Source organism: Hyalella azteca, unplaced genomic scaffold (assembly GCF_000764305.2).
Source record: "Hyalella azteca isolate HAZT.00-mixed unplaced genomic scaffold, Hazt_2.0.2 contig9212, whole genome shotgun sequence".
In the NCBI taxonomy this organism is placed as follows: Eukaryota; Metazoa; Arthropoda; class Malacostraca; order Amphipoda; family Hyalellidae; genus Hyalella; species Hyalella azteca.
Window position 1 is genome coordinate 1 of NW_025939288.1, and position 12,819 is coordinate 12,819.

The 12,819-nt window shown below is 38.0% G+C and overlaps 2 protein-coding genes across 2 annotated transcripts; both read right to left on the bottom strand.

The window, feature by feature from the left end:
- Positions 1–8: 8 nt before the first annotated feature.
- Positions 9–878, bottom strand: LOC125178371. Its single transcript, XM_047881951.1, has 2 exons — positions 736–878; positions 9–460 (listed from the first exon to the last, which is right to left on the bottom strand). Exons 1-2 carry the CDS (start codon positions 781–783, stop codon positions 197–199), a joined length of 312 nt encoding a protein of 103 aa, XP_047737907.1. The 5' UTR covers positions 784–878; the 3' UTR covers positions 9–196.
- A 668-nt stretch (positions 879–1,546) lies between these two features.
- LOC108675818 lies at positions 1,547–1,856 on the bottom strand (the record flags this gene model as incomplete). The annotated part of the gene is given in 1 exon segment (XM_018163846.2): positions 1,547–1,856. A coding segment is annotated over 1 exon segment (125 nt), but the record flags the coding sequence as incomplete, so codon positions are not given.
- Positions 1,857–12,819: the final 10,963 nt, after the last annotated feature.

The window sequence follows — 12,819 nt, forward strand, 5'->3', positions numbered from 1 at the left end:
CCTCCAGGGAAGCTGGACGTGCAAGATGAAGCAATTAACGAGCACGGCAGAATGTTAACGGGGGACGAGTGAATTGAAGATGCCAGATTCGGGGAGAGGTTCGTATTACATTGTAGTGATGAGGAGAGATTGGCTGGGGATGTAACAGTGATGGAGGAGCTGTTGTAGACCTGCTGCTGCGGCTGCATATGGCTGCTTAGCACCAGCCGCAGCACGAATGAGACCAACAAGAAGCACCCACAGCATTCATGGGCTTCATCAAGACAGAACCCATGGGTGTCGCACACTTTTGTTGTTGGGATACGCTAGGTTGGCCCAATGTGGTAAGGCCTGAAGACGCAGGGAAAGGCCCTCCTGCTTGTGGCCACACAGCAACATAGTTCACAGAACCGATCATGGACTGGGACGAGGGATCAAGCTGCGAAAAATTACCGATCACGGACTGGGACGAGGGATCAGGCTGCAAAAAATTATGAGCTTTTAAAGCATTTTTCGGGCAGCATGGTGGCTGAATCCGGGCTGTATGAAAAACTGGGAAATGACGATATTTGGGAGGAAGAAGAATATTAAAATTTCATAAAGGTAAATTTTAGGCTGTTTTTAAAGCATTAGCCAGGCTATCTAAAGTAAAATGAAATAATTCTCAAAATTTCACCAGCTGGAAAATGAAATAAAATGAACATTGCCAAACAGCTAAAGTTGTGACTAATATCAAAAACAAGTAGCCTGACTTACCGTAGAGCTTGCAGGAATGAAGAAGTCGTTGACCAGATACAGCATCATCCTTGGGTCCTGCACAGTGATGGGCTCCGGGCTCGGGAGAATGGCTTGCTCGCTGCAACAAACAATAGGTTATTCTACATATGCCATGCAAACATTTGGCCATATTGATCGTGTCAACAGAGGGAGCATCATATGGCCAAGTTAGTCTCATCATGTCAACAGAGGGAGCGTCATATGGCCATGTTAGTCTCATCGTGTCAACAGAGGGAGCGTCATATGGCCAGGTTAGTCTCATCATGTCAACAGAGGGAGCGTCATATGGCCATGTTAGTCTCATCGTGTCAACAGAGGGAGCGTCATATGGCCATGTTAGTCTCATCGTGTCAACAAAAGAAGCATCTCATATATTCATGCTAGGTCATCACCTAACTTGAGATGAACAACACGACCGTGTTAGTAAAATACCTAATAATAAATGATGCTACTGGAAGTCTCTGTGAACAGCCGACAGTTAAGGGGAGCGTCTCGCCTAAAATTTATCTCAGTAATTTACAGAGGGATCAATCTGAAATTTGGTACACATGTGTAAACCCTGAAATAAAACAGGTTTTATTCGTGTCAATTTTTCGAAAAAATTGAAAGAAAACGTGAAATTTTTAGAAAACGACCAAAAAGGGGTACTTTAGAAAACCTATCTCCTCCTAGGATTTTAAAGCTACAACATCAAGACACATATCATTCGATGCGTAAAGACCACATCTACAAAATTGTGTATNACTGCTGCAGCTCCTGTTGTTGCAGCTCGTATTTTAGCTGTTCAATCTGTTGTTGTTGCTGCTGCTCCAGTTGTTCTTTCAAGTTCAGCAGCTTGGACTCGTGTCTATTCTCTTGTCTACTCTCTAGGTCAAACAGTTGAGTCAGAAAACCCCTTTTCAGCGAGTATTCCATCTTTCGAATCTGTTGTTGCTGCGACTGTTGTAACTGCTGCAGCTCCTGTTGTTGCAGCTCTTGTTTTAGCTGCTTAATCTGTTGTTGTTCCTGCAACTCCTGTTGTTGTTTTTGTAACTGATGCAGCGCCCCATATTGTTTCAGCTGTTGTTCTATCTGTTGAATCTGTTGTTGTTGTTGTGCCTGCTGCTTTTGTTGTTGCAGCTGTTGTTGTTGCTGCTCTGTCTGTTGTTGTATCTGATGCAGCTGTTGTTGTTGCTGCTGCAGCTGTTTTATTATCTGCTGCAGCTGTGGCATCTGATGCAAAGAATCTGCCAAGACAGAGTATTTACTATACACCCACTACTGGGCAATTTTTTAAAACAAAAAAAAATTTTATAGGCATGTTTGTTTGATATTTATCACTATATATGCTCATAACAACACAGCCAAGACAGAAGTATACTGAGACAAAATAGCACAGTTGAATAGCAATGGAGTTTAGGTAGCACTGGACTTACCCATTATGGAGCCAAGTCAGGCAAGTAACAGCTTCTCTGCTGTTGGTGTAACACAGGTTCAGCCAGCTGTACTTATAGTACATTTACATGCACCCAACAAAGGCTTGTAATGAAAGACACTTCTGCAAATTTACTCACTTCAATCAGAATTCCAAAACTTTCCTACAAAGGAAAATAAAATATATTACAACTGAACTATATTTATAATTATTAATCTGGAAAGAGAAAAGCACAAGTGAATAAAGGTACACAATGTAAGCTACAGTTAAACAATTAATAATTAAAAATCAGGACCAGTAGAGCATCTTAAAGCATAGCAGCAAACAAGAGACTGTTTAGTTGCCCTCCATGCTCAAGTCCTATGAGTAGATTAGTTAAGCAATATGGATACAAGCATCATTAGTAGATATTCAATATACTATTGAATTAGTTTAGGTAATTAAAATGAACTGGTTTCTAAAAAAACTCTTATTTGCTAGTGTCCACAGTGTCTGGGTTCTGGAATATTCAGCATGATTTGCCAAAAATTACAGCATGAGATTTTGGAAAAAATGTCTGTTTTACTTTTTATGCACAAGAATTGAAATGGCAAAAATCACAAAATTTCTCAACATTGATATGCGTTCGAATGATTTGATAAACTGGATTCGCATTTGCACCACAATAAATAACTTGAAAAAGGATATTGCATAAATTATTTTTATCTAATATTAAAAGTTCTAAACAAGAAGAGGCAATTGAAAAGTGGCTCAATCTCGTCTGCATTAGGAGTTGTATCATAATGTATACTTTATGTATGGCTCAAATTTCCTCCAAGAGCCACTGACAATGATGTAATTTAAAAAAATTAGGGATTGATGCATTCTCATATTTTCATCATAATCTCTTGAAAAGTACATTAGTCCATTAATTTACCTTGTGTCTGACCATATATGAGTTTTGCAATATCGGTATTTATTTTAAAATTACTATATCTATTCAATATTCTAGGTTGCTGGGGGTGATCTTTGAGCAAGGTAAAAATATAATTTAGTACAATTTATATAAACGTGGTATAAAAAAACAATTAAAAATGTATTACTCTTGGCATGTGTTCAAATGTATAGGCTGGCTAAAATAGTCATGCAAGTGCACATCATTCAATGTTATAGTGATAACGGTGTAGTGGTTCTCAGTAAGCTTGCACAAATATGCAAGACTATCCCCCAAGTCCTTGGATAATGAAACAAATGATGAATGTGGTCAGAATGAGTCACTTTCAGGGAGGCATGAAACATGACAAATACTAAACAATTCACTCAAACAAAATTCAAAGTAACAGATACAAAATTAATTGAAAGGTTGTCCATCAAACACCAGCGGTGGTTCAAGTTCAGCCCAATCGGTAGTCTGAGTGCAATGCTCTAACAGGTGGACTACCTAGACCTCTAGGCATTGTGCAGCCAAGTAAATGAGCTAGTAGTAACAAAGTCATTAAATGCATCCAATATGGATAATGACAATGCTCAACTTTAGCTTTAGCCATAGATAGTTATGGCTCTGACAGCCATAAATGAATATAAACAATTCCTGAAGAGACTTCGGGAAACTAAGAATGGTTAAGAAATGTTTATTGGCAAGTAATTTTGGTAAGCAGAACTTGACCGCTGCTGGCAGATAGAAGATCAATACCGCTTGATTTGTTGACCAAGTCACTTACTTGCATATCACACCCTAGCACACCACATTTACTCCACATCACACTCTGCACTATCACTCTTACCTATGTCAAGGAGTATGCCAGAGGTATTGTACACATTATATCATTACCTGGGTTGTTGGGAGAGCCATTGTTTGCCAATAACACACTTGGGAAATCAAATGTTATGTGGCATGGAATAAGAACCAGAATAGGCACAGAAAACAGCAATGAATAAGCAAGTTAGGTCACAAAATATCTACATACTCAAGAGTAAGGAAATCAATCAAAGTGAAGTAACAAGAGAAAAGCCAAAAAAGTAAAATATTCAGGAAATAAATACACAAAAACAACTTGATTTCTCCAATCTCGTAAATAGCTGGTCAAACTAAAGATCCTACAACAACTGGTGAATAATATGTTTTAATATGCTTCCACCAACTGGTGTATGGGGTTTCCATGAGAAAGTTCAGAGGAGCAGAGAAGTCATCTCGCTGTACAAAGTCAAAGAAGTTGGTAGATATACAATTACTCCTAAGAATAGGTAAAAAATCATATTACCAATATTCAGCTTTTAAAGTCATATGAGAGGTTTATGGTCCTAGAATGTTTAGCAAGAAGACAACAATGCTTGAAGCATCCAGAAAAGGCCCAAAGGCTGATCAGTGTTCAAGTCAGCAAGCATCCAAGTCAATATTTGGCTGCTAGTTGGCAATGCTTTATTGCCCTTCTTGATGACCAGGAGTTGGTTGAGGGACTTAAGGCTCTCATCAAGAAGACTGTGGCTCCACACCAACCGCTCATAAATGTCAAATAAATGCGTTCATAAGAACAAGACCTCTAGATTTATTGATATTTGGTGGATGTATAAAACTGTTTATTCAACACAAGTCATGACTGCATGGGTTACAGGAGGTCAAGTTATTAAAGGGTGGACAAAACATGGTTTAAGCAAGCAGAAGGATAATTATAATAATAAAGGGCAAGACTAACATGAGAACAGGAAACAAACATCACGCATTATTTATAAAGAGGCATGAATTACTAGGAAACATTGTTCAAGAGCTCAGCAATGGTATAAAATAACACAATGGTGACATGGTAATGAAATAAAATGAACTGTCACATAAATAGAGCACATGGACAGGATAAGCAGGCAGAGATGCAAGGTTGCGTCAGGCAGTATTGCAATTCAAGCAGGCTTAGTCAAATCAGTGTAGGAAGCAGAAACCAATGAAATCCCATTAAATTAATCACAAGATTGGCAACCAAGTGCATGAAAGGCAAACTTGATAGATTCAGGCTTTATGTACTCTGATTACTTAAATATTTACACCAAGAGAAACAGGAAAGATGGATAATAAGATGCACAGGACACTTGAAGGCAAACAAAATAATACATGACAAAACAAGCACAAAGCTATAAGGCACAATAAATGATTAAAATTATGGTACATTGCTCAGGTATATTATATTGGAGAATAGCCCAAATTTCAATGTACCAAGATCAATGTTGTTTCAATATTGTAATAAGGTGGTTTTAAGTCTTTCTAAGTGTTGGTAATATTTTGACAATTCAATATTAAATTTTGATTGATAATTTCAAACTGAAACCTATCTATAATCAACATCGTTTCATCATTAGATGAATGCTGAATGGTGTGGTCTCCTCAGTGGTATGACATAGACATGACATATGGAACTGATTTGGTCTCCTCAGTGGTAAGATGTAGATGTGAAGTCAGAAACTGGTGTGGTCTCCTCAGTGGAACGATGTGGAAGTGATGTCAGGAACTGGTGAAGTCTCAGTTGTATGAGGGCGTCAAAAGGAACTGTTGAGGTCTTAGTGTTATGACGTTTCAGCTCTTGGCTACAAAAAATTGTGTGAATTTAATCAAGTGTTGAAGTTGAGTCAAGATCAGATGAGAACGATCAAAGTTAGACTTTAATTAAGTGGTGGAAGTTAAGTCAAGATCAGATAAGAATAAGTAAAGTTACAATTATATGATTAGAATGTTGAGTTGGCAAGGGACTATAAACATAAATATAAATATATATAAATACATCAAACATTAATTTATAAAAATACATCCAGGTATAATAGGACTTGGAATATGTCTAATGAGAAATTTCAACCTAAACATTTGGTCTTGGCCTTTCCTGAAGTTCTGTCAGGAGCATTGTGAGCCATTACCAATTTCTATGGTTTTACATTAACCAAAATCGTGCTCCAACTCCTAGCATCCAATTGGGTTGTAATGGATGCACTGCCTTGGATGTAATGGACCATAATGATTCCTGCCTTCTGGAACGTAGCCTTCAACACTTCTGGACAATCATATCTAGGCCGTGTGTTGAACCAGCCCTCGGTCGAACAGCCACTCGACAGAAGATGATAAATTTTGGAACAGAACTATGCTATTTGGAACCCAACCTGAGATGCGGTGAACGTAAAATTACATAATTTAACGATGCCCGGAAGTCATATTCGATCTATGGCCTGGTGGAGCACGGCAGGTTTTATGCAAGGCCGGAGGGGGACAAAGCCAAGTGGTTCACGGCTGGTTGGTGGATATCCAGAGATCCAAGGCGTTTGATTCAGGGCTTATTGTTGGACAAAATTGGTGGTGAATGGCTGCGCTCCCATCCAATTCTGCTGTGATTTCCCTCTTAGCACATAAGTTTATTTTTCCTTGTACCTGTGCCATGATTTGTTATGATTTCGTTGGTCATACAAATGTACATCAACAACGAAAATGCTAAATGATACTCCAACTGTAAAAGTTTGCCTTGAACTAAAATTTCTCAAATTTTACTCATGTGATGTTATTGTTATTGTCAAATGAAAAATAACAATGCTAAATTCCTACTAGTCATTTCAGAGTGGGATGGTTCTATGAATAAATTTTAATCAAGCTCCAAATTCTAGCATCTAGCATTCTGTAGCAAAATTCTTCAGGCTTTGTGAACATAATTTTATTAGGAGCACTAAATGTTCATTAGTATTGTAAAAAATGAAAAAATGTCTCTTACCTTCTTGATTACACATTCCTTTGAGCCAATTGAACGCAACATCTCGACATCATTGCTCAATGGAATACCAACATATCTGAATCAACAAAGGCATCATGATCTTCCAAAAACTGCATCTCAATTCCATACAATTATACAAAAATTGTGCATACTGCATAACATGTATGTCTTGTTCATTATTCCACATTAATTCCTTCATGAGATTTGGTAAGAACTACTTTAGGTTATATGATCATCAGGAAGAGTTTATCATTATTCAAATAATTTCATTCAAACCTCACACTTAAAGTCGTTGAGGTCAGGGTAACATAATGCAATTCTTCTTCCAATATATATGAACTTAGTACATGTGTGTCAGGGTGACAAATGCTGCTTGTTTATCCAACCGTGTTGTACAGAGCTTCTCCTTTACTATCTCGTAAGACTTAATCAGACCTGAGTTTCATATGAATGCAAACACAGCGTTCTGGAAGAATGCATTTTTAAATACACTGATTAAAATCAAGCTTTTTTCTGTCAGCCTTGAATATTCAGCACAAAGTCATACCCAGTACGGCCACCTCCACTTCCATCTTTTCTAGCCTTACCCCCTCCCCTCTCCTTTCCCCAGCCTTAACCCTGCCATAAGCCAAACCCACACTCGCACCCTTACCTTTGCTGAGCACCACCTCTACCCTCACCCCCCAGTCCTAACTTTACTCCCACCCCTAATCCAACTTCAGTTCTACCTCTCTCCTCCCTGCTCGGACCCCTGATGCTCACATTGCTCCCAACCCTGCCACTTATACCACTGCCTTGAACCTTGTGGATTTGGTGATATTTTTGCTATCATCCTTTCCAACCTTACCTTCGTCCCAAGAAGCCTATGTACCCTCAGGCAGGCCACGAGATAAGAAAAGTGTTTGCTGGAAATACCTTCAAAAGAAATGTGAATATGGGAAGAATGATTTCCTTGTCAGAGATGACCAGGGCATGTGTGAGTTGCCGGGATCGCAGTTTGAATCAGTGTTCAGTAACCCCTGCTACTCAAGGAAGGAGAATGGAATCAAAGTTCTCCAAGAGCTGCCAGGTGGAAGGAGGTAGTAAAACCAGACCAAATGATATGGAACTAAGTATCAAAGAACTAACAACATTTTCAGCACCAGGACTGGATGGAATTCTGGCAGTGTTGTTGAAGAAGTGTGTTGGAGCACTGAAGTAGTGAGATTCAATGAGAAGTAATGAGATCCGGAGTTGGCACAGAGTCGGCAGGACACCATGTTTTCTTCCAAAATCATTCCTGTTCATTACAGTTATTTGAATACCATCACCACCTTATGACCCTAATGGAGGAGGGAGCTGTCATGGACATAGATTACATGAATTTTACTGAAGCTTTTGACAAAGTTGACCATGGGGTGCTCTTCAGAAATGGGTGGTAGGAAGCCTGTTGGGTGTAGGAGGAAGCCTGTTAGGGTGGGTCCACAACTTTTTTTACAAATAGAGTACAAGCTGTTGCAATTGGAAAGTTGAATTCGAGAGAAGTGAGGTGAAAAGCAGAATGCCACAAGGCTCGGTGCATGGACCAATCCTCTTCCTCATCCACATTGCCGATATTGACTAGGAGCTTACCCACGCATCTACGTCATTCGCGGGTGATACACAAGTGCTGATTAAGATCACAGAGGACCTAGCATGCAAGAGGTTGCAGGATGACTTGTTGACAATCTACAATTGGGGCCTTGTGAATAATATGCAAATCAATGGCACCAAGTACGAAGTTATGAGATCCAGAGTTGGCACAGAAACTGGGATGTCACATAGCTACTTGGCATTGGATAGCACAGAAATTGAGAAGCAACTTGTTTGAAGTCTTGGAGTTTTAATGAGTAGGTACTGGAGCCACGTTTGATGACCATATCGAGGAAATAGTTGTGCTAGGCAGACAAAGGATGGGGTGGATTTGATTGACATTTTGATCAAGAGAAGCAGTGCCAATTATTAAACTCTTCAGAGCCCACAGGCTCTCTAATCTTGAATACTGCTGCCAGCTTTGGGCAGCAACACCTGGGACTGTACTCAATGGAGAGGAGAAGAGAGAGGTATATCATACTGTACACTTGGAAGATGATAACTGACTCGACTCCCAATTTCCAAAGTGAGACCTCCAAAATCATGATGTATTACAACAAAAGGAGGAGGGAATGCAGGATTCCCCCATTAAATAACCGTGCCTTGGCCCGAGTACAGACTCTTTGTGAGGGATCACTGTCCATTGTATGACCAAGGCTGTTTAATGCCTTACCAAAGGTGCTGAGAGGAGGGCCGTTTACCCTTGTGACTTTCAAGAGACAACTTATTAAGTTTTGTAGAAGATCCCAGATTGTCCAGTTATGGGAAACTACACTCAGCAAGTGACAAGCAACTGCATCTTGCATCAGCAGGCTCAAAGGAGGGTAAATAGCCAAAATATGTCCAATATTTCATCTGGGATCCAAGGACTAGGTAACTAGCCCATCGACGACTTGGAGATGGAGGACAACAAAGACGGAGCATCAGCTTAACCATGGACTGAGAAGTCCTAACATGAAATAAATTTACTATTTGGATTCATCAAGATAGGCAATAATACACAGCAGAATAAAAACATGGCTGCAGCTCCAACTCCCAACCAAACCATCTTTCTGTTGATGTTGTGTAGCTGTCATTGCTGCTGTTGCAATAGTTGCTGTTGTCATAGATCTTGCTGCTTGTGTTGTTGCTGTAGCTCTTGCTTCTGTCGCTATTGTTTTAAATCTTGTTGCTTCTGTTGATGGCCAGTCATCCCAAAAGCAGCAGCGGAATTAGCAGCCAGATTGTTATGTTTTATTCTGTTCTCATGATGCATCTTGAGAGGCTCACAAATCAGATTTGGGACAGGCATAATTCTTCTAGTGCAAAATGATCTTTCAATATAGAATGCAGAGTGGCATGAAGCAATTTTAGCTGCTTGGCACATCGTCATGCGAGACAAGAGGTTTTCATGGTCTGACATGGTCTAAAATGAACAAAACATCCAACACATGCTGGCATACTGCATTTTGCTCCTTGAAATATTAAAAAGAGTATCTAAAGTATCAATTAGAAAATTTCAATATTGTGCATGCAATAGAAAAATAACTGCATTGACATGTCTGACCTATTCGCTGCTCTGCTGGTAGTGGTATTAAAAAATTAGACTTTAATAATGCCACAATTATTTTGAATATTTATTTATTATTTTTAGTTATATCTATTTTGAATATTTGCTTACAAAACTTTCTTTCACATCCAACTTCCACATTAATTGCATTTGTGGATAAAATACCTACTAAGGGAAGTGTTGCCATGCATCAATTGGATTGATGTGAATAACTGGTGATAAAATTTCTTAAAGGTGTGGCACCAATGCTTTCAAAACCAACAATCCGAAATTATAATATTACTAAAATGAGCAATTGTTTTCAACTAATGCAAAAATATGTTTCATTCAGCAAGGGTCATCATATAACTAGAAGAACCAGTTAGTAACCAGTCAAAGAGGTGAAAAGACCAACAGAATGTAACCCCTACTTCTAGAAAGATTTTTTTGAATAGAAAAGTATCTCCCATCAACAGCAAGTACTTTTGGGACACTAAAATATTGTGATATTTTGTTTTTATATTAATGACAAGCATCTGACATGATTGCTGAAAAAAATTACCTACTGCCTGCCAGGCTTCCTGGAGGCTGAATTGGAATTTTTGAAATTACCACTGACACTTTGCGGCTCCAAATAGCTAAATTTTCAATACATTTTTTGTGCTCAATCATGCATTTCTATCATAAGTTGGATTGGAGTTAGTTCATCTAGCGGGAAGGGAATCGCAAGGCTCCAAAACTGCAGGAAAGCTCTAGTCTCGACTTGAAAGTTAGATATATTTAATATCTACAGCACATTAATAAACAATATAGATATTTATTACATCATAATTGCCTTATATACTTTCTATGTTTTTTCATCCATTTTTACACAAGACCGAGACCCCGTTTTCTACCACAATTTTCAGAGCTGAAGACATCCAAAACAAGGTATAGTCAATCCTCAAAAATATCTTCTCTACCGTCACTTCATATCAAGTTGGGGCTAATGGAACAGTTTATGGAAGCATTAAACAGAAAAGGAGAGTGCTTCAAGATCTCAGGGAAAAGTTTCCTGGCATATCCAATGCTAAGCTGAGAGAGGGAGCGGATCCTTTGTTGGGCCTGGCATAAAAAACTCTTGGTATAAGATGAAACCTTTGTCACATAAATGGAAATGGATGAAATAATACCAGAAATTCATTCAAAATAGTTGTAACAGGCTTGTAATACCGGTACCTAGTTCTAGAAAACAAAAATGACCTAAACGACAAACCTCTCAATGTTAGCTAAATTGTTACTAAACTACAAAATTTTGGGCTGCACCGTGAGTGCTAGAAAACATTTCCTTCACTCACATGTGGACTACTATCAAGAAATTATTAGAGATGTAAGTGAGGCACAAGGAGAATGTTCTATCAGATATGAGGATTCCAACACCAGTGTAAGGTCAATATGATGACAGATTACAGATGTATGTTGAAATTGGAAAATAAACATAAACATTGAGCATAGCAAAAAAAAAGAAGCATCAGTAGAAAGGGAAAGCATTGTTACAAAGACTTATAATAACATTGCAAGACATATGTATCATTAGAAACCTTATTTTAGACAAATATTGTTGTGCTTGGTTCTTACTTCATGTCAAAGTAAGAAAATTAGTACAAAATTAATAGTCAATTGTATTTTTTGAGACATATTAAAAATTCTTTATAAGAAAATCTTACTCTCATGTGATAGAAAAAATATCATATTTGTAGTCAGTGGAAAAATTACAAAAATATCACTAAACTAAATCAAAACGATTTTTCAGAATTTTTTCAAGACCTGTGATATTAGTGAATCTGTGCATGGATATTACAACTTTTTAAAGCTGCCTCTAGACATGCTATATTGTCATTATTTTAGGTTGCCCAATATTAATGAACATTTAGGGCCTATTGTGGTAATAAAGGAATTATTCTGTACAAGTTGATTTCATATTACCATGATACCAGATGTTAGCTGGCCTGGCTCCACACACCATGCCAGTTTCTATGTTTCTGTCAAACTGAATGGTCTTGACTGCTTCCGTAATGTAAATTTTTTGCCATGTACATAGCTAAATTGTAATTTCCTGTAATATTGTTTCTATTGTTTGTTATATTTCATTGTGTGTGTTAATGATCAGTCTTTGACGTCAGTTACTCTAATTTCAGGTAACTCGAAATTTGTTTGAATAAAGCTTGGATTACCCAAGTCTTCCTTATTCTACAACACCTATATTGATGTGTTGTGCAATATATTGTGAGATTTTCAAAATCTTGAAAATAAATTGCGCAAACTAGAAAAAGTTGCTTCCACCAGAGGCTAAATTGCACAATATATGCTCAGTGCCAACCTAGTTGTTGTTCTAAGTGGTTGCATCAAGCATATGTCCCTATCATGACCAGTGAAAGGAACTTCTACTGAATTTTATTTAACTCTAAATTTAAACCAAAAATCTAAAATTTTAGCTTTTCTGATAATTAGTATCATTTTAGGGGTCCAGAAATTGCAAATCCAACCATTCCAAAGCCATGATTGTGCGTTCATTTATTCGTTCACAACAGTCATCAAAGTGTGGATAAAACCTATACCTTCACTGATCACAAATCTTAGTTTTTTTGCTATCCTGAAAACTTGAAATTTTCATCTCAAAAATCTGTCTCCTCCTATGATTTTCAAGCTACAGCATTGAGAGATACAACATTCAATTCATAAGAAAAATCTCTAGAGATCATCTGGCCATTTTTTCAATTGCTTTTTTGTTTTGACTATAAATTGAAAAGAAGAGAGGG

Excerpts from the sequence above, each read along its gene's own strand:
- LOC125178371 (XM_047881951.1), bottom strand. The coding sequence starts at position 783 with ATGATGCTGTATCTGGTCAACGACTTCTTCATTCCTGCAAGCTCTACG. Across the intron at positions 461-735 it reads TCATTCCTGCAAGCTCTACG|CCTGATCCCTCGTCCCAGTC; the intron begins GTAAGTCAGGCT and ends AATTTTTTGCAG.